This window comes from Artemia sp. Qi Xiang Cuo, chromosome 1 (assembly GCF_049724085.1).
Source record: "Artemia sp. Qi Xiang Cuo chromosome 1, ASM4972408v1, whole genome shotgun sequence".
NCBI lineage: Eukaryota > Metazoa > Arthropoda > Branchiopoda > Anostraca > Artemiidae > Artemia > Artemia sp. Qi Xiang Cuo.
The window spans coordinates 23,680,901-23,703,857 of record NC_142794.1 but is presented as its reverse complement, the minus strand read 5'-3'; the positions used below and the strand labels follow the sequence as shown (position 1 = coordinate 23,703,857).

Sequence of the window (22,957 nt, the reverse complement as noted above, 5' to 3'; positions counted from 1 at the left end):
ACTGAGAGGAGGCCAGTTGAAAGACATTCAGTGCATGGAAGTGTTTAATTAATATGTGAGTTTTGTTCTTATTTTTTTTTTTTTTTCTTTCGTTTTTGGTTTTTTTTCTCTTTTTGTGTTTTGTATTTTTTTTTTTAATTTAATTTATGTTTTTTTTTTTTTGCTTTATTTTTTTATTTTTTTTTTTCCGTTGAGAAAGGCTCCCGGATGTGGGGCCGAAATATTCGGAGCTTTTGTGCATAATTAATTGTTTTGTAGTTCACTGCTTGTTATAAAATTAAAACCCGTTTTTAGTGTTTAAAAAATTTTTTTTTGTTTTTAATGGAAAAGCAGTGTGGTCTAAGAAATTATTGATTAAATAATAAATAATTTTGGATAAAATGTCTGAATATTTAATAATGTATCTAGCATAAATTATTAAAATGTTCGTATTTTAATAAAATAAACTATATATTTAATAATTTTGATAAGTTGAAATAAATGAATTTTTCATACTTAGCAGGAAGGAAGCAACTTCAAGCGCAAATACAGAATAATATTGCTTGTCATCATTTTACAGAGATAATTTTAGTTTTCACCAAAATTTTGGATCTGGTACTACTTAGTAGCTGTAAAGAATACTATATATGTATTTTCAAAGGAGGAATAAGCTATTTCACATTTTTATTAGCATACTCAGAGATATTGATGTTAGTATTTTTGTGTCTCTGCCGAGCCGCTTGTAATTTTTTTCTGGAGCTTGGGATTAGATGAAGACACCAGATTCTGCTTAAGAGCAGATGTGTCAATCCAGGAAAGTATAAGAGGAGGCAAAATGTATATTTCAAAATCTAGCGGGGATAATTCTTTTTTTATTTTCTCTCTCTCAATTAAAACACCAAAATGCGTATTATTCAATGAAAGTACACAAAGAAAAGTGTTTTCAAATATAGGGAGAAGAGACAAAAACTGTAGAGTGGCGCCAATTTCTCAAAATTTAAAAGGGCGGAGGGGGAGGCATAATATGTTTTTTCGAAATCTAGGAGGGGAAATCTTGTTTTTTCTTCTCACGTTTTTTTCAATGAATATAACAAAAAGGGTAGATTCCTATGAAAATAGAAAAATCTCGAGATTTGACATCATTTCACAACACTTCATTTCTGCTCGATTGGTCCATCAACTTAATATATTTGTTTGCTATAATGCATTATTACAGTTAATTAATTAGTTAATTACAACCAATTGTATTAATTTTCTGTAATTAATTTAGGTTTTTTTTTAGTTAAAGTCAATAATCAAACAAAACTTTGATACTAGCCCAGCATTTCTGAAACTTTTTGGTCTGCGGCCTGTTTTAAATTTCATAATTTATTTTTGCCATCCATCTTGTGAAAAAAATCAAGTTGTTTATTTTTTTTTATTTTATGCGCAAACATTTCCAAATACCTATATAAGAAAAATGTAAATAATTAAGAAACTATTAATTTTAAACTTTAGAAAATTTTCTTTTTCTTTTTTCTAATTTCAACTCTTTACGTCTCTGTTGGGGAACTTCTTGAGAGATGTGAAGATGGAGGCTTGAATAGATTGACATGGAGGAGGAGTGCGTAGCTTTGTTAGCCTCAGGCGGCTTGTTGCTGCAGTGAGTTGTTAGTATTAGTAGTTTTATCTCCTGTCTAATCCCCTTTGCTTTGTTTTCTTTTTTAACTTTAAATTCAATAGCTTGATTTACTCGTTTACTTTGACCTGCACAAGCTTGCTTCTGAGGGTGAAATGTGTGGTGTTCTTGTGTGGCTTGTTTTTGGCCTCTGAGGGTAAAATGTGTGGCGTTCTTGAGGGGTTACTTTGCTCTTTAGTCGTTTAGTACAGCCAATTGATTGATTGATTGTCATAATTTTTATTTCTTAGAAACACAACATTCCCTTGTGTGCGATACCATGTCTCCAATACCGTTCTGCAAAAGAAGAAGAACGTTCCAAAACGAACAAATACGAAATGAATAGCGAAAATATGACGGATGGAGAAACTTCAGACGAGAAATTATCTGAAAAAAAGACTCCAGGAGATTTCACTGAAAATGGAGGTTCCAAACCTGATAGTAAAAATGGTGCAGTTGCTTCAGTTTCGTCACCGGAACAAAAAAAACTATTAGAAAGGCTACTGAAACATTCGGGTAATTTTATTTTACCGTTTTATTCTTTAGAGCGCCAAAGATATTCAAATAAAATAATTTTTACCCCCTGCATCCATTTTAGGACTATTCATAACCGAAAACTGCGATTTTCTATAGTCTTTTTTTTGGCTTTTTCAATATTGAGAAGTTTTTACGGTAGTGTGATATTTTTGTCAGCACTTCCAATTTGAACAACCCGAATAAATAAGCGAAGTTAAATAGTCAAATTTGACAGCGCTTTCCTAATGACAACTACTCATTCAATGGAAAGCTGGACCTTTAAAAGCTGTTTATTATCTTCTCTACCTTTTTTTGTTAGTTTGTTATCCACAAGGTGATATCCAGGATTTTTTTTATTTTTGGGGGGGGGTATAAAAACTTTAAAATTTATGAATGGAGAAACTTCAGATGAGAAATTGTCTGAAAAAAAACTCCAGATTTCACAGACAATGGTGATGCCAAACCTGTAAAAAAAAAAAAAAAAAAAAAAAAAAAAAAAAAAAAAAAAAAAATCTAGAAAGGCCACTGAAACATTCGGGTAATTTTATTTTACCGTTTTATTCTTTAGATTGCCAAGAATATTAAAATAAAATAATTTTTACCCCCTATGCCCATTTAGGTCTATCCATACGTGAAAACTGCGATTGTCCATGGTTTTCCTTTTGAATGTTTCAAAATTACGAAGTTTTAAGTTAGAATGACATTATTATCAGTGCTGCCACGTTGAGCCACCAGAATCAATAAGAAAAGATAGTTAGTTACATTTGATAGGGCTTTTTATCCTTAAAACTGCAAATACTAACAATCTGTTGATTCCTAATGACAGCTACTGTAATTTTGACATTTTTGGTAACAGTTTTCACGGTAATGTGACATTTCTGTCAGTACTGCTGCCACGTTGAACCACCAGAATAAATGAGCGAAAAGTGTTAAATTCTTTAATGGAAAGCTGCGTCTTTTTAAGCTGTTTATTATCTTCTCTGGCTTTTTTTGCTGGTTTGTCACCCACAAGGTAGTATCTAGGATTTATTTTTTAGGGGGGGGGGGGCGGTATTTTTTGGGAGGGGGACAAATTTTTTTTTAAACTTATCAAAATTTTTATTTAAATACAATTTTGTTACTTTTTTATGAGTGGGACCAGAATTTCAAGGGGGCACAAACCCGGCAGCCCCTCCTGAATACAGCCTTGTTCATTCATGTTTCTTTTTTAAATTTGGCGTCAACCACTTCCTAACACTCCTATGGAGGTCTTTTCCATCAAAAGTTGAATTCTCAGTTTTACATAATCTTTTAAAATATATGTGGTTGTGTCGGTTTTTACTTAACCTGTCGGAACATTCAGATTTGAATGAGAAAAGTCAATACTAGATTAAAATCAATTTCTTTCTGCTAGCTTATTTTAGGGTAATTTTGCGAAAATTGTAATTTTTAGAAATAACCTTGAAGCAGTCATGATGGATTTATTCTATTCAAATCTCCAAAACAGTCACTTAAAAAAACACTTTGAATGACGTTGTGACTAGCTATTCTATTGTGTAGACCCAGGACCGTATCCAATATTTTTTTTTCGGAAGTTTCTTTTTTGGGTGGGTGGGGGTCCAAAAAACTTTAAAATTGCATTAAAAATTTGTTTGTATCTATTTTTGCAGTGTTTTTACGAGTCAGACAAACATTTTGGAGGGACGCGTTAAAACCCCCTACCCCCCCCCCTCTGGATACGACCTTACATATAACTTTTTTCACTGTGATCGGGTTCTATTGTATGTGGCCTATGTTCAAATCACTTGATGGTAATGATATCAAGTGTTAAATTATACAGTCTGTATTTATACCTTTGATATTGAAGCCATTAAAGGTTAATATTAGAAATGTTTTTGAATAAGTGTATACTAATTAATTTCTATCAGCGTGAGCTTAGAATAGAGTTTCGAAAATGCAAATTTTAAGCTATTTAAATTCTAGTTCACGTTTGGGATGTATCAAACCTTAAACGAAAGTTAGAACGAGAAATCAAAAGTTAAAACGAGATGCTTAAGTAAAGAGCGATGTTGGCAAAATGTATTATTTGTTTCGCTTTTTTTCACCAAGGCACTTTGTGTAGAAGGAACTGTCGTAGAAACTTTGAAAGGAGCTCATTCGATTGGAAATTGGAAGTAGTGCCTATTTTAGAGTCAAAAGTGTTTGGAGGGTAAGCAGCTCCCCTCCCACGCCTATTAATTCCCTAAACACATCCAATCAAAATTTTGAGATAGTCATTTTGTTCAGTTTAGTTGAAAGCCCACTATGTCCCTGGGGAATGCAACCCCCCAAAAAACCCCGGGCCCAGAGGTGTGTAAGTTCTCAATTCACCCATTGTTTCCATATCGTATCTATTATTGGGAAAGGGGAAAGGGGGGCATGTTTGGCTCTTGGTGTGCATGTAGGAGGTTGTCAACAGGGTGTAGTACAGGAATGACCGAGGGTATTAAGTTAGAACTTTCAGAGAATGATGAGGGTTATGGTCGATTGACCAAAAAGGTTATGTTTCCACGCTACTACATCTATTGCTGCTACCACTACTACTCTTTCAGACTGTCATCCAGGCTTTATGCACAGATGAGTATACAAACTGTCAAAAGGAGTATCAGGAATTTCTCAAAATCGGCTTGGCGTATCAGGCTAAAACTTCCAGGCCATGACGAGGGGGATGTTTAACTGAGCAAAAGCCAATATGTGTATACTACTACGACTGCCAATGCCACTACTACTACTGTTACTGCTAATAAAGTACTACTACTACTACTTATAGGATACTAGTACTACTAAGGCTAAGGGTACGATGGTGAATATTTAAGAGGATATTGAGGGAAAAGCCAAACTAAATGCACTATGGGCGTACAGGTTGTCAAAAGAACACTATTCAGGAATTGCTAAGGGTATTAAGGTGAAACTTTCAGGGAATGCTTAGGGGGAAGGTCAATTGAAATAAAGACAGTATGAGGACGCTGCTACTAATGCTACTGCTACTCCAACTACTCATTTCAAACCAAACAGGGACATAGTTCAACTACTAAAGGTGTCTATGGTTTGTCCAAGGTTCCAAACCTTTTATTTTTCGACAAATTTGTAGAAGTTGTGTGAAGAAGAAGTATGTAGGTTATGAAATCCAATTTTTTGTAGTATATAAGGTGACTCAGAAATTGTCTTAATTAGTGCAAAGTTGGGTTATATGTAACGCACTAGAAAAAAAAAATCTAGATTTTGTTTTAACTGAAAAGGAAATACGGTCTAGATATATTTGTTTTTTAATAAAAGCTTATTCTTAGATAGTAGAAGATTAAGTTGGATTTTTTTTTGTCTCTTTTATCATCATCGCGACAAATGGTTGCTCATATAAATTTGCAGGTTCGAATAGAGGTGTCAAACCTGATGTTAGCAAGCTCAATGTTCCTGTGCCAGAAGATATTTGCAAAACGTATGCAGTTACTCCCGAACAAGTTCGAGAATATTGCTCAAAACTAATGGATTTCCGACAGTATGAATGCAGGAAATTTAAGTAAGATTTTTGTTCTTATTCTCCTGAATCTTGTGATTTTGGTGAACCATCACACTCATTTGTGGCAACTCTGAGAGTATGAACACAGGAAATTTAAATAAGCTTTTTGTTTTTATTCTCCTGAATCTTGTGATCTCGGTCAATCATCACACTCATTTGTGGCATATCACTCATTTGTGGCAACTCTGAGAGTGTGAATACAGAAATTTTAAATGAGCATTTTGGTCTTATTCTCCCGAATCTCATGATTTCGGTGAGCCATCACACTCATTTGTGGCATATCACTCATTTGTGGCAACTCTGAGAGTATGAATACAGAAAATTTAAATGAGCATTTTTTTCTTATTCTCCTGAATCTCATGATTTCGGCGAACCATCACACTCGTTTGTGGCATATCACTCATTTATGGTAACTCTGAGAGTATGAATACAGAAAATTTAAATGAGCATTTTGTTCTTATTCTCCTGAATCTCGTGATTTCAGTGAACCATCGCACTCATTTGCGGCATCTGTGTCGCAAGAGCAGCCCCTAGGTTTATTTCTGTGTGCTGTCTTTTGTTTTCCTATGCCACTGATTTTGGTTTGTTTCTGGAAATTAACAAGGGTCTATCTAACCTTAGTGGGTTTTGCAGAATATGTGGACATTAAATATTTTTTGGCCAAACATTTTTATGATAATCGACAAAAAATAAAAACTGAAGTGAAAATATCCTTTTCCTTTTTCTGGCCTCGGAGGTATTTTCAGAGTTATAAGAATTTTCTTATTGAAGTTACAGAAACTCTTTAATATTTCTTTTGAAATTTCAAGCTCTGGCCCGCCCCTCCTCAAACCAGGAAAATTATTTGTCAGTCCTAGAAAAAGAAATTTGACATCCGCCAAAATACCCCTATCTAGGAAAAGTGAAAAATTATATTTCTCCTCGATCTTAAACACTTTTCTAAGAAGAAGATAGGATAACGAATCTCTGCATAAACGGTCTAAGTTCTGTTCTTCTTGGAAACACGCATTCAGTACACAAATAAAGTCCTGACTTGCTTGTAAAAGTCTTAACTGCACTTGTCCCCCCCCCCCCCCGACTCTCACCTTATTCAAAGATTGCTTGGCATGTAGCACTATGTTTTGATAAAACCATGGAAGGATTCTCGGAATATATTGTTAGAGAGTGTATGTGGCTCCTCCCACACCCTTCCCCCTCTCCACGTCAAGTGTGTAGAAAAAAGGTGGACGTGTTGTACCTTATTTGACGAAGAATTACGGAAAGGTTTGTCATGTCTACATTATTAGAGACATACAGTGATATGTGGCTTCTCCTGCCCAGCCCCTCCAACCACCATCTTTTTAGCAGAATGATTCGCGTATTTCAACTTGTCTGAACTGGGATCCCGTACAGATTTTCAGTATGTATGATTGCAGACCTAACATCTTAACGGGAGCTAGTGGTCCCACCAATACAATCTCCACCCCTGCTCCCTATTCGTAACTATTTAGTAGAAAGCTAGGCATGGAGACCTTGTTTGAACAAGAATCCCGCAAGAATTTTCAATCTCTATGATTATGGCTTAAAAAAGACTGCAAGGATTTTAACTCTATGATTTGTGGCATGAGACGGGCCCTTAGATCATCGCCCTCCCTTCAATTTTGAAGTAGGAAGGTAGGTCGTTTTTTTGGCTGTTTGGATTGAAGTTTACTTGAAAAGATTGAAATCTATTAAATCAAACTTCTAAAAATTGTGTATTAGAACTGCATCATTAGCAAAATTAGATTCAAAAATTATATTATTTCTTTTTACTGTTAAGAAGTGTTATTTTATTTATTATCTTGCGTGGACTTTTTGGTTATTTTTTTTCTTTTCTCTTCAATAATAAAGTAAAAATAAGTTTTTCTTTGTTTCTCTTTTCAGTAGCGGCTTTTTCTCCAAGAGCACGAATTTTCCCAGTGTATTTTCTCTATTCTTCATATTTATCCACATTTTACTATCTAATTTCCCTTATTCTTAGCAAAATTAGATTCAAAATTAGATTATTTTTTTTTACTGGTAAGAAGTGTTATTTTATTTATTATCTTGCGTTGACTTGTTTGGCTATTTTTTTTTCTTTTCTCTTCAATAATAAAGTAAAAATAAGCTTTTCTTTGTTTCTCTTTTCAGTAGCGGCTTCTTCTCCAAGAGCACGAATTTTCCCAGTATTATTTTCTTTATTCTTCATATTTATCCACATTTTACTATCAAAATTTCCCTTATTCTTATGATTTTTATTTCATCCTCTTGAACTTTATTATCTCTCTTTTTAGTTTCATCTATGACGTGTTATCAATATTCGAGCCGATTATCTTTTCATTTATATTGATTTTCAAGAATTTAAAATGCTCCCCTGAATGAGTCCTAAAACCCCCTTCCATATCTTATATAATTCTTCGCTGTAAATACTCTTTTTTGTGTTTTAAACCATCTATCTCGCCTCCCAACCCGTAAGGGTTGGACTTGTTTTCAGTCTTATTATATCAATATTTATTTTGTTGAATTTCTTTAGGACCTGGCAAGCTCGGCGAGATTTTACCAAAAAAGAAAGGGGAGAAGAGATGCTAGATGTACCAACAGGTCCCAGTGGCAAGCGCGTTTATAGGTTTCAAATTGCCCCAGAATCAAATACCCAGGAAAAAGGGAGAAAACATAACAAAGAATGGATCATGAACCCCAATGGAAAAAGCTATATATGCATTTTGCATGAATATACACAGCATATTATTAGAAAGCTACCGAAATACGAGTTCTCCGAACTGGGTAAGGAGGCCTGCATTTACTCATAAAAATGTTTAAACCCACTATGCAAGTTTTGGCCTGGTATTTTCCTGCAATCCTGTGGTTTTATGGTTTCAATGTAAAACAAAAATTTTGCTTTCATTCTATAGCTAGTTCATCCATGCAGGGACAGATTTAGACGTGTCGGCGCCGCCCGGAACAAGAAAAGTATTGGGTGCCCTCCGGTCGATTGTTTATTTAATCAATCATTTTATTATTAATAATATATGTTTTGTGTAAATCCTATTATGTACAATAAGGTCCAAGAAAAAGTTGTTGTTAAGATTCCACATAACAACATTTTGCTGGTGATTAGTACTCATACAATTTAAATTATATACAATCAATCTTGTGTTATACACTAAAACTTAACCTTACGTGGTTTTCTCGAAGCAAGTGTCTTTACAATGTCTTAATATGAAAGCTTCGAAGCCACATCATGTTCTGTGTAGTTTATAGACTCAAGTTCGTCAAGCGCTGCTTGGTTGTCATGTTTCTAAGGTAGTTTTTAATTAACTTTAATTTGCTAAAGGTTATTTCATTAATAGCTTCTTTCACTTGATCAGATCAAAAAGTACCTTACGAGGTGGCACACCCTACAAACGGGTGCCCTGGCCAGACTTTCCCTCTTGCCTCCCCCCTTCCCCTCCATCCATGTATTAAACTCACTTTAGGAGTTCATCTTGATTTTACTTCAGATTGCAAAATACGTTTAAAATAGGGGAAAAAATATAAAACTAGAAAATTTTTCCTTTTTTCTAAGTAATTTATTTTAAATTATTCTTAAAAAAAAAATTAAAAATGATACCATAGGTTTGGCTCTGTGAATCAATAGATTCGAAACAAGGAAATTCAGTAATATAGTCGTGTTGTCCCTTATGTCAAATTACAACTTTAAGCTGGTCGCAAAATCGCATTGTTCACAAGGTAGATAAACCTAAAACTAATTCATTTTAATTTATTTTAAATATATACTTTTATAATAGCATGTACGTAACGTTTTACCGTAATGTAACGATTTTAACGTAACGAGACCTGCGCGTAGCTCAGATTTGGATCTTGTTGAATTTGGTATCCAAGGACAGTCCGAAAAAATCACAAAAACACGTCAATTATATCAAGGAGTTTACTTATCTTTAAAAAATGTGGGTCTAATGCTTAGTGTCTACTCTTTGATCTCTCTTATGACTTTATTTCTGCAGAATAGGGTTATATTCAGTGCTAGCCTTCTATCAGGAAATTGTATCTAGCTGGATGTTGTTACTCAGTGCTTCCTCAACTTCTTTTTAGTTACAGCAGGTACAACCTGTAAAATTGAAGGTATATAATAGTGACTATATACATAATATTCGTTTTAAATCTTTACGACACTTTTCATTTCTACTTAAGGACTTGTCTTAGCTCTTAAGTTCTTAACACGGTCTAGTCCTTCCCATAGTTATATTTAAGAGCTTAGACATATAATTGGCAAATAATTTAACAAGAGTGCATTCTTTGATCTTTGTCCTTGGTATATGACAATCCTGGATATCCACGACCTCTCCTTGTTTTTCCGGTCCAGAATCGTGGTTGATAGGTTGAATCATGGTTGATAGACCAGTGCAGTGGCTGTAGGAAACATGTAACGGTAACGTAATGACGAACCGGTCTCTTAGCCTGCAAATTGATCATGTAGTCATCGTTAGTTACAAAAATTATAATTAAATATAAAAAAAGTGTCAGAAATATTATAAAGTTGGCAGTAAGAGATTTAGATCCGAAAACTTATTTTATTTCGTTGGATGACTTTGCATTTTTTACTCTGTGTTTTATGTCGCTTAAGCATAGTTTCTAATTTTTGGAGCTTGTCCCCGCCAGCAGGAACATCAAAAATGTAATTGGATTTAAGAATTTGAAACTAAGTAATGTAATACGGTACATTTCAGAATAAAATGCCTATCAATTTTCTTAAATATTGAATTTAACCGTTTTTTTTTGCTGAGTCCACGGTGTCATCACCTGATGATATCCCGCTAATCGTGGCAATAATTTTTTTAAATTTTTTTAGATTTACTATGCCTTGTTTTAAAGAAACTAAGATACGCTTCTATGGGGATAACTTTTGTAGGAGTGTCATTCCAGATGCCAACATGCTGTTGAACGAGATTCTTTTAAGTACTTTTGGCCGGGGCTCCTTGCTGTATGTAGTCTTGACAAACATCCTATCCACAGACTCTGCTATTCTGTAGACTTCGCTACATCTTTGAAGCTTCGCCATTTGCCCTCTTCTAGAAAACAACAGAAGTTTTAATTTTTTAACAGCGGCTAGTGAATGTAATTTACAGCCAATGTTAAAAGGTATTGACGCATAAATCTATGTACAATTTTGCATGACGATGGCTATGGCTGTGATTTTCATATGTTTAGGGCCTTATTATGACAAGAACTGCCGCTGATCGGCATGACTGAAAATAAAATCGTTTTATTTTTTATTTATTATTTTTTTTTTACGTCTTTTTAAATATTAGCAAATATTGTGGCTGGGGGATCATTTGGTTGACCGTTGGTTTCTTGAAAAGAATTGGTATTTAGCCATAATCACCCGACTTGTGTCCAATAAAGAGAATTTTACACGGTTGGCGTGAATCCAAGAGACTTTTACCCGTAAAAGAACTAAATGATAATTGTTTACGAAAATGAATTTTGATTTAAAAAAAAGTAAAGGTTATTAAAAGTAGTATTTTACTTGTTTATATCAGTTTTATTGGTGTTTCTTTTTGCTATTATACTAATTTAATATTGACAAGCATTGCTATGTAGAAATTTTCGAAGACCACACTGCCTTTCAATGACGCACAAATAACAGTTCAAATAGGGATAAGTCCTTTTACTAGACAGTGAAAAATGGCAAGGCATTATGGTCTTCGAAAATACCTACGTCGTATGTATAGGGATGATGTGACCAAAGAAGTATATAAATATATAAATAGCCACAAGAGACACAAACATTAGACATAACAATATTCTCAAAAAAGAGAAAGAGTATTTCTGCTGATGACTGTCACTGTATATGTGATCGAAATATTCAGAATTTTTTGTCATTGTTTTTCACTGTCTATTAAAAGAATGTATCCCTATTTGAACTGTTATTTGTAAGCATTGTTACCAACGTTTTTTTTAAAAAAATCCTCTTTGCCATCTTAATTCATTCAGTATTTGACCTGATAGTCGTACTGTATCAATTAATTTTTTTTCAAATTTATGTCAATTCCATTAAGTGCTGCTCGTCTTATTAATATTTTGAATTTACAATTCATAATCACACAATTAACAGTACTGCTTATATTGAACTTTTACAAACTTAGTGATCGAAATGATTTGAGACGCGTTCAAAAGACAGAGGATTCTCAACAAACACACTAATATACAGGACAATTGGAAATTAACTGAAAAAGTAATTTTACAAATTCTTTTTATTTTTTCGTGATGCCGAGGTAGAGATTCAAATTTATACTAAAATTTTTAGACTACTACGTAGGAATAATTTGAGCCAAATTGTTCTTATATACTACTAAACACTTCAAAATAATATAAGAAAAATGACTTGCCTATTCCGGTAAGCCATACATATGCATTAATATCAATACATGTCTTTGATATTTAAACTGTTATATTTCTTTGATAGCTAAATAAAATGCTTCTTTGACTAATTGTGACTGACATTTCAGTTGCCTGCTCTTTTTTTTATGAGGAGCAAGGAGGATAAGAAATTATTATTTTTATTATTATTTATCTATTATTCATTTTGTTATTTATCGCTTATAAATTAGTGTTTGAATAGTATTTACCCCTGCCCCCCACCTTTTTACAGGCCATAGAGCCTTTGTGGGGATCATTGCATTTTATTTGTTTGATGAATTCTTGTTGTTGTTGTTGTTGTTGAAGTATATCTATCTATCTAAAAAAGAGGACTGAAAGAAAGTGAAAGCTCAAGTGCTTTAACACAGGTTTAATAAGAATTATATACTGCTAGTGCCACTATAGGTAAGTTAAGGTAAATCTGTATGAATACAGTAGTTATAACAAAATTTTTACTTCAGCCAACGGAGAACACAGCTCGAAAGTGATTGTACAATGGTTGTACAATTTGACCTATTGGATCTAGAGAGCTTCAAAACAACTTGAATTTTAGCTCATCGCAATTTTGATTTTATCTAAAGGTATAAGTGTCCTTGGATTTAACCTGGAATTTTCTGAAATTAAGCTGATTGTCATTATTGTTATCATTATTATTCTTATTTTTAAATTGAAGTTTGTTTACAAAACACAGGCTAGTTACAGAAAAACATACAAAAATACTGATTTTGTCTCTTTTTTATAGAATTGGTTCTTCGTTTTGGTCCAATGTCAAGACAGTATCCAGGATTTTTGTTCGGAGGGGTGGGTTATAAATTAAAGTTATAAAATCCATGAAAAATTCGTTTATATACATTTTTGTTATTTTTTGTGGGTCTAACTTTTTTTTAGGGAGGGGGGGAGGATTCAAGCCTGGTGACCTTCCCATCCTCTGGATACGGACCTACCTTTATGAGTAATCTTTTTCAAAAACTTTGTTTCATCCCTTATCGGTTTCCCATAGTCTTTTTTCTTTTTCTGACGATTTGTTTTGCCTTATTAATTAATCTTATATTATTGCGTAAGGTGTGCTTTCTTTATTAAAGTCGTAAGAGGTTCTCAACTCATCTATTCCCTTTTTGACATTAGACAGAGGAAGTTTCCTATGTTTTTGTTGCGTACCCAAATAAAATCCTTCTTTTTTGTCTTTTAGAAAATTCTTCTTCACCTTATGGATGCACTGTATCGATTGACAACGTCAAATATGGAGCTGCGCAAGGGGCTAGTAAGAAAATAGCTAAATTAGAAGCTGCTAAAAAAGCGTTGGAGATTTTGATTCCCCAGATGCAAGAATTCATTAAAGAAACTGAAGGATCTCATGCCCCCAAACTTCTATCTGAAGATTTAAGTGTAAGTTCTGTCTAAAATTATGTATAAAAGTATATTACCTTTTTTAATTTAAAAAATTAAGTTTTAATTCTATTTAATTTTGAAATTTAATTTGGATTTAAAATTAAAATCAATTTAATTGAAATATTTTTTTTAGTTTCATTAAATTAACCTATTAAGTGATAGACCATCAAACTAAACTAAACAAACTAACCATGGACTTACCTTTTCAATTAAATTTTTATTAATTTTTATTAATTTATTAATTTTTATTAACTTAATTTTAAATTAAGTTCGGTTATAGTTCCTTCCGTGCCCCCAGAAGTGATTAGGGGATCTAAGAACAGCCGCTAGTCTGTCCTAAGGTGTGTCGTTTTCCACTCATTAACATGTATTAATCAAACTTATATATCATTACTTATCCGACTCGGAGAAAGTCAGTAGTATTCCTTCATGACTTTCTTCATTGTTGAAGTTATGGCTCCGAATGTGACATCTACAGCCTTCAAAGTCTGAAACATCGTTTTTCTAAGACTGAAGCATTTTTAGATCTCTGATTTTTCCTTTTGCTTAGTATTACAGTCATGAAGTGTTCGAACTAGTATCGATCTGATCCAAGGCCGTACCCAGGATTGTTTTCAGAAGGGGTTTTACTAAAAAAAAAAATTCAGGGGGGGGGGGGTTACATAAAAAGAAACTCAAAAAACGCATACTAAATTTGTTTATCCATTTTTATTACGTTTTTACGAGTCAGACAAACATTTCGAGGGAGGGGGGGGGGGTGAAACCCCCCAAACCCCCCTCTGGGTATGACCCGGATCTGATCTTATATTGATGCATTTCTTCCTTAGCTTTCTCCAACCGAAGCGATGAAGAAATTGCAAAAAAAAACTTAGACTCATTTGATTTTGACTACATAATTTTGAATAAATAATTCCGTGATTGTAATCTCATTTTGGTTACAAAAGTCAATAATTCCACGGTTATAATTTTTAAACGTAAACAAGGTTTAGGAAATGTGGAGTTCACTCCCGTATGCGCAAGCTTTTGTTTGCGAGTGACATCCTTGTTATGTATGGTGGCAAACACTTAATAATGCAAGAATTGACTTTGCCGGTTTTAAATGAACAGTGTGTCGATTCAACAGGGAGGTGGCCCTCCAGTGATTTCATTTCTCTCCTCAAAAATCTGGCAAAGATCTCTTAGAATCCCTTGAATATTTTGGTGATATTTTGGTAGACACAAAGGAAGTGTCAGTAACGAAAAAACTGGAAAGTTTGTTTTTATGTTGCCTTGGGTGCGTTTTGAGAACTAGTAGAATTAAATAGATTGAGTAGTTTAAATGGGCAGAGAACCAGTAGAGTAAGCAGAATTAAATAGGTACATGTCTAATTAATTAAAATTAATTAACTAAATTTACATTAATTAGATTTAATTAAATACATCTAATTAAATAGGTACATATAAGCAGCAGATAGAATGCCAAAAAGCAAATTCGCGAGAAGTACTTTTAGAGGTGCTATTCGGTTGTTTGTTCCAGAGGTGTTTTTGAAAGTTTTTTTTTATGTTGCCTTGGGTGCGTTTTGAGAACCAAAAAGAGCGTTTAACTCTTGACATTCTACCTCTGTAGGAATTCCTCCTCTCTATACATATAAGATATATAGAAAAGATAAATCCTTTTCAAAAGAAAGAGGCCAGTTTGGTCCATAGTCCACATATTTATAGCCAACACATGTAGCCCACATAAATTCGACATCTTTATAGCCCACATAAAGTCCACATATTTGTAGCCTGTTAAATTTTGTCTTCCGTATAGAAACTTTGTCAAATGTTATTTCATCCTACTGGGGGGGGGGGGGTTCGTCCCTTTTTTGAAATGGGACAAATTCTGCTTGGTGTCTTTAAATTTAGTGAATTTTATGTATTTACAATCATCATCAAGCTAATTATTTTATCCTATGTATTGATATCTAAACTCCTTATTTAGAATTTTTGTTGGTGTTAGTACGAGTTTCCTTGAATTCTCCAAGAACTTCGTTACCATCAACTATTTCGTTTATAAAAATTAAAGATAAAAACCGATATATGAATTTAAACGTCGATTAAAACAAATTTCTAGGGAACATTTGCCTCATTACTCTTGGAAGTCCCCGACACGGTTCCCTTGATATGCATAAGCATAAAATTCTTGGCACATTGCAGCGACTCTTGTAGAGCTGCAAAATGATTGATTACAATAGGAGAATCTTGCTGATTCTCAAATAAATCTTAGTAAGCTCAGTGTTGAGCATGGTGAGGAATTTTGCTAATCTATTATGTATCAATGGTATCAGGGTAAATGAGATGCACGGAGGACCTATCCAGGGGTGAGGGAGGGGAAATACCTAGTCTGAACCCCCTCCCCAAAATTTTGTTGCACTCGTAAAAGATAACAAAAATGCATATAAGCAAATTTGTGGTGCGTTTTATAAATGAATTTGTACCCCCTCTCGAAGTAAACACCCCCCCCTCTGAACAGAAATCCTGGACATGGCCTTGGATGCAGATGTGATAGATGGGATGCACAATTCAAAAACATTTCTAAAGTATTAAGCCAGAACATCCATAGATTAAGCAATCGGGTTAAAGCTGTAAGCAAATATTTTCATCTTAATATGTATGTTACTGTTTAACAAAAAAAAAAAAAAATGCTTTTTTTTAGCACAATTCTACATGCAGTAAATATATGTATAGCTTTAGTATTAATAAAACTTTATTTTTGTAATTAGTATTTTTGGTAAGCTTTTCTCTTTTTTTCTCGGTCACAAATAGATTTTGTAAGACTCCTGAGACAAAAAGGTTTCAGTGACCAAAATCTAGTTAAAAAAAAAAAAAAAAAAAAAAAAAAAAAAAAAAAATGTTACTCTGTGATTCGTTTTTCTCAAAGCTGCTAATGCAGCTTTGAGTTTGCTTGATGTAATGTTTCTTTCAATCTCCATCTTTTTCCAACTCCTGCTTTTAGTCTTGATTTGCTCTCTCTTTCGTTTTTGTCAGTACTATCAGAGGCAACGCTATAGCGTTGCCTATAGTAAAGGCCATACGGCTCCAATGTTTTATTATTATTGTTTTTTTCCCAGAGGCACTTCATATGGAAGGGGTCGTCTTAGAAACTTCCAAGGGGGCTAATTCGAATGGAAATCGAGAGTTCTAGTGCCCCTTTTAAGGGTCAAAAGTGACTGGAGGGCAACTAGCCCCCCCCCCCCACGACCATCATTCCCCCAGGGCAAGGGTTGTATGTTATGCCCTGGGGACATATAAGGTTTTTATAGAAAGTGTTGTCGTAGAAGCTTCAAAAAGGACTCATCGATCGGTAATTCAAAGGACTAGTGCCCTTTTTAATAGTCGATAGTGATTGGAGGGCAACTAGCCCCCCCCCACGCCCATCAGTCCCCCAAACACATCCAATCAAAATTTTGCTATAGACATTTTGTTCAGCGTAGTTGATTTCCAGATAGAAAATATGTTTTTGAAGAGGACACTCCCCCACAACCCTCAGGACAAGGGTTTTAAGTTATGCACTGGGGGCCTATAAGGTTTTTTATAGAAGGCGTTGTCGTAGAAGCTTCAAAAAAGGCTCATTCGATTGGAAATTCAAAGGGATAGTGGCTTTTTTAATAGTCGAAAGTGATTGGAGGGCAACTAGCCCCCCGCGCCCATCATTCCCCTAAACACATCCAATCAAGAATTTGAGGTAGCCATTTTGTTCAGCGTAGTTGATTTCCAGATAGAAAATATGTTTTTGAGGAGGACACTCCCCCACAACCCTCAGGGCAAGGATCTTAAGTTATGCCCTGGCGTATATAAGGTTTTTATAGAAGGCGTTGTCGTAGAAACTTCAAGAAAGGCTCATTCGATTGGAAACTCAAAGGGCTAGTTGCTTTTTTAATAGTCGAAAGTAATTGGAGGGCAACTAGCCCCCCGCGCCCACCATTCCCCCAAACACATCCAATCAAAATTTTGATATAGTAATTTTGTTCAGCTTAGTTTATTTTCAGATAGAAAATATGTTTTTTGAGGAGGACACTCCCCCATAACCCTCGGGGCACGGGTTGTAAGTTATGCCCTGGGGGCATTTAAGGTTTTTATAGAAGGCGCTGTCGTATAAACTTCAAAAAGGCTCGTTCGATTGTAAATTCAAAGGGCTAATGCCCTTTTTAATATTCGAAAATGATTGTAGGGCAACTAGCCCCCCCACGCCCATCGTTCCCCCAAACACACCCAGTCAAAATTTTGAGATAGCCATTTCGATCAGCGTAGTTGATTTCCATATAAAAAGTATGTTTTTCAGGAGAACACTCCCCCACAACCGTCAGGGCAAGGGTTTTAAGTTATGCCCTGGGGGCATATAAGGTTTTTATAGAAGGCGTTGTCGTAGAATCTTCAAAAAAAGGATCGTTCGATTGAAAATTCAAAGGGTTAGTGCCCTTTTTAATAGTCGAAAGTGATTGGAGGGCAACTAACCCCCCTCTCACGCCCATCTTTTCCCCAGACTCATCCAATCAAAATTTTGAAATAGACATTTTATTGAGCTTAGTTTTAAGTTCTGGAAATTAGGTCTTTGAGGATGACGACTCCCCCAGAGCCCTCAGGGCAAGTGTTGTAAAATGTGCCCTGGGGACATATAAGGTAGTGTATAGACAACATTGTCGTAGAGAATTCAGATAGTGCGCTTTCGATTGGAAATTTAAGTTCGGTTTTTAATAGTCTAAAGTGGTTCTAAGGCAACTGACACCACTTCCACACCCACCAATTCCCCAAACACATCCAATCAAAATTTTGATACAGCCATTCTGTTCAACGTAGTTGAAAGTTCTGGAAATTATATGCTTGAGCAGGAGACTCCCCCCACAGTCTTCAGGGGCAAGGGTTATAAATTATGCCCTGGGGGCATATATGGTTCTTATGAAAGGGATGCTCGTAGAAACTTCAAAGGGGGCTCATTTGATTGGAAATTGAAAGTTCTAGTTCAAATTTTAAGAGTCAAAAGATATCCGAGGGCAACTAGCCCCCTGCCCCCACACACCCTTTTTTCCCCAAGACCATCCGATAGAAATTTTATAATAGCCATTTCATTAAAAATAGTTCAAAGGTCAGATAAGAAAAATGCTTGTGTCGACGGAACCCGCGAAGGCCCGGAGGCAGGCGTTATGAGTAATGCTCTAGGGGCATATATAGTTCTAATGGACGGGATGCTCGTATAAACTTTGGAGAGGGCTCATTTGATTGGAAATTGATAGTTCTTGTTAACTTTTTAAGCGTCAAAAGAGATCGGGGGGCAACTAGCCCCCCCCCCCCTCCTCCACACCCTAAATGCATCAGATGAAAATTTTGAGATAGACATTTTGTTAAAACAGTTCAAAGTTCTGATAACAAAAAACTCCGGTGTCCACACAGCCCACCAGGGCTCTGGGGTAGGCGTTTTAAGTTATGCCCTGGGGGGCATATAAAAAATCAAACAATCATTAAATAAAGACTCAATGCAAACAAAAATACAATAGATATTAATATAAATTAATAAATAAATTTAGTTTTTAAATTAATTTTATTATGTTACTAAGCTTTAGACAATAGAAAAAGGTCATAAAGGCAATAAGGTTTCGATGTTTTATTGTTTTTTAGTTGTGCACTAAGATTAGTGAAAAAAGGGCCACCAACGGGAAGGTTGTGCACAGCCAGCCCCGTCCGCCCACCCTTTAGAATTAAACCCGACCCACTAATATCCTCCCATTTGTAGCGCAAATGTGAGGATAGCCTTATATAGTGCTTGTTAATGGTTATCTCTTTTGTAAAGTTATTTTAGTTCTTTGAATTAAATTTTTCCTGTTACTAAGTTTTAGACAATGGAAAACCAAAGGTCATAAAGGCCATAAGGCTTTAATAATTTATTGGGTATTTTTGTAATAACTCCTCATTTTGTTGTGTACAGCCAGCCCTGCCCGCCCACCCCTTAGCATTAAACCCGACCCCCTGATATCCTCCCATTTGCAGTGCAAATGGGAGATATTAAGGGGGCTCACCATTGCACAATCTATGAAATTAATCCTGCAATAACTGGAAATATAAAGTATTGTTGAGTATTTTAACGTCTTCCAAAACTCAAATGATCGAATATTCTACAGCCCAATGAGCCCAATGTGTAATCTCCTAAATTGGGAACGGATGAGATAAGTAAAGTTCCGCCCCGTATTGGATGAGTCTGCAACCTCACCCTCCCCCTCTCCTACTTTCTACGCTAAAGTTTTCTTCCTTCTGCCAACTACGCCGCCCCCACCCCAAAGACTTTAATAAGGTAAAGTTTTGTATAGGAAGAACACATATTAAATCTTTTATAATTATCCAATTATAAGGTTAAAATACATACTCTGTGAAAGATGCAAAATTGCTTTGGCAAACAAAATCCTATTAAGGTCAATTCCAAACAGTCGTGATCCCTTTGTGTCAGCAAGTGAAATGGTCTAAACACCCTTATTGAAGCTATTTTTTCAATCCATTCATTGTTGTCAATCGCTGTCCACAAGTTATGCCAGCTGTCTATTGTTCATATATAAGGTTTTTATCAAATAGGTAATCGTATAGACTTTGAAAAAAGCCTCATTCGATTTAAATTAAAAGTTCTAGATCCGTTTTTTAAAGTAAAGAATAATCGGACAGTAAGCAACCCCCCCCCCCCCATGCCATAAAAACTGGAAGCTTGTTGATAGCAAAAATGAAAAAAAATTAATTAAAAAAGCTTTCCGAAAAGCATTTTTTCCTAAGAAAATTGAATGAAATTTCGAACGTGAGCCCAGGGAATATAAATACCTGTTAAATCTTAAACTCAAAACGACCAGAAATTACTATTAAAGAATAAATGAAACCCAAAACGAACAGAAATGACCTTGCGGTCAACTCTATTCCTACTTGAGGAGTGGCGCCCCTCGAGGAAATTATAGCCTAGTAAACGACACAGCATTCGCACGGGATTCTGACTAATGGATAATTTTCTGGGCTTGGTATGTTTTGACGGGCGTCTTCGGGCTGAAAAACCTCTTCCTAGCTAATTTATCTATTATTGGCTGCCTCGCCGTAGTAGCATAATATTTGTAGGCGTGAATATACAATGAGTCGGAGGTAATAGGCTTGAGATTGTCTGTGCAGGATTTCGACTCTTGTTGTTAGAAAAGCATCATCAAGTGCTGAAAACCATGTTGTGACCAAGATGGGCCCAGGATTGCACAAAGCCTCCATTCATGGAGGTCCCAGGGACTTCTTGCTGTCCGGTTCTAAGCCGGCTTAAGCATTTCGGTGTAGACTTGAGAAGATAGGTGATCCCCGTCCTGCCATGGTATCTGGAATCATTGCTTTTCCTGAGGCGAAAATAATTTCAATGATTTAAAGAACATGAAAATTGGAACTTGAAATGTTACGACATTAAAAATAACTATCGTATCCACATTTTGACTAACGAACTCTGACAATTTGAATTGGACTTACTAAGAGTTTCAGAAACTCATATCCCAGGGGTAGGGAGAATGAAATTGGATGATATAGAATTTGTTTACTCAGGCAGGAAGGATGGGGTACATAGACAGGGAGTAGGGCTCATGATGAATAAGGAAGCTGCCAAGTCTTGTTTAGGCTGGGAAGGTATTAATAATAGAATACTGATTGCTCAGTTTATGACTAAAAAGTTCAGGGTATTACTTATAGTAGTATATGCCCCTGTAGAACCGACTGACGGAGATACTAGTGACTCAGATGAATTTTACTTACAGTTACAGGAACAAATAGACAGGGTTCCAGGTAGAAATATGATGTTTTTAGTGGGAGATTTTAACCCCCAGTTGGTAGAAATAGGGATAGATGGTATCCTAGCCTAGGTAAATTTGGTGTAGGAAAAGAAAACAGTAATGGATACAGACTTTTGCTATTTTGTAGGTATAACAATCTAGTTATAACCAATACGGTGTTTAGTCATAAAGTGGTTCAGAAGTTAACATGGTATTCGCGTGATGGTAAGACAGCAAACCTTATTGATTATGTTATTGTAAACCGAAAACTGGCAGGATCAATACAAGATACTAGGGTATATAGGATTGCCGTTATTGATGTTAAAAGTAAAGATCACCATCTAGTAGTGTCAAGGGTTAATTTAAAGCTGAAATATCGGAAGGGTAACTACCTACCGGGAAGTTATGACGTTGGTAGACTCCAGGATAAGAATCTCAGAGACACTTTCCAGGAACAGTTGAATACTAAACTTTAGAGTTTAAGATTTGATAATGTGGAAGATAGTTGGAATAATTGTAGGAAAATAATTTCTGAAGTTGCTGAAGGTGTCTTAGGAAAGAAAGCTAGAACTGCAGCTAAGAATATTAGTGAAAAAGCTTTATGTTTGATAGAACGGAGAAAGGACTTGTACAAGAATTACCTTAGTGATAGATCATATGAAACCAAAAGGAATGTACAGAAAGTGGAGAAAGCATTAAAATATGAACTAAGGAAAGGTGTGATGGAGTCCATGGATAAAATTGCCGAGGATCTGCAAGATACAGATAGACGGTATAATAGTAAAATATTGTACTGGCATGTTAATAAATTGAGAGGGAGTAGTCAATATGTACTTGGCCCAGTTAAAGATAGGAATGGGGCCGCAATTAGCGATAAGGAAAAAACTAAAGAGAGATGGGCCGAACATTCCGAGAATTTGCTTAACCGAGATAGAGTTGAAGGAAGAGATATAGAGGAAAATGAAAAAGTTTGTGATACATTGGATGTGAAGGAAGATTTGTTTTGTGAGGAGGAGTTAGCGACAGTACTAAAAGGACTAAAAATTAATAAGGCTCCAGGTGCTGATAGTGTGGTAAATGAGTTTTTCAAATATGAGGGATCTGAGGTTAGAAATAAGTTATTGAAGATTATCAATATGATTTTTCAAAAATGAGAAGTACCTAGCTATTTTAGGAAAACTTTGAGTAAACCAATGTATAAGAAAGGTCATAAAAGCGAGTGTGGTAATTATCGAGGGATTAGTCTGGTCTCTGTAGGTAGCAAATTACTTAGTATTATGATACTTTTTAGACTGAGAGATGCCATAGACAAAGTTTTAAGAGAAGAACAGTGCGGTTTTAGAAAAGGTAGAAGATGCGTCGACCAAATTTTCACTCTTAGGTTAATAATTGAGAAGTGCCTGAGTTGTCAAATACCTTTGGTCCTCAGTTTTATAGATTATGAGCAAGCGATCAATTCTGCTGACAGATCAGCTTCAGCACGACTCTTACCCTTACATGGTATACTATACAAATACATTACAATTATAAGTGTTATGTACGAGAATAACACTGCTGCAGCTAAGGTAGAAAATAGGATTTACAACGGATTTTGTGCTAAGTCCGGCGTTAAGCAGGGTTTTGTTTTATCCCCCTTTATATGGATTATTTTGATGGACTTTGTTTTAAGGAGCACAGGAA

At 35.1% G+C, this 22,957-nt stretch overlaps 1 protein-coding gene across 1 annotated transcript in view; it reads left to right on the top strand.

The window, feature by feature from the left end:
• pasha (microprocessor complex subunit partner of drosha) overlaps window positions 1-22,957 on the top strand; it is a 56,627-nt gene that overhangs the window by 12,595 nt on the left and 21,075 nt on the right. The window contains exons 3-6 of the mRNA XM_089095686.1: window positions 1,888-2,152; window positions 5,537-5,687; window positions 8,218-8,468; window positions 13,294-13,490. Of these exons, the coding sequence (XP_088951812.1) occupies window positions 1,888-2,152; window positions 5,537-5,687; window positions 8,218-8,468; window positions 13,294-13,490 (864 nt within the window). The remainder of the gene's footprint in view (window positions 1-1,887; window positions 2,153-5,536; window positions 5,688-8,217; window positions 8,469-13,293; window positions 13,491-22,957) is intronic.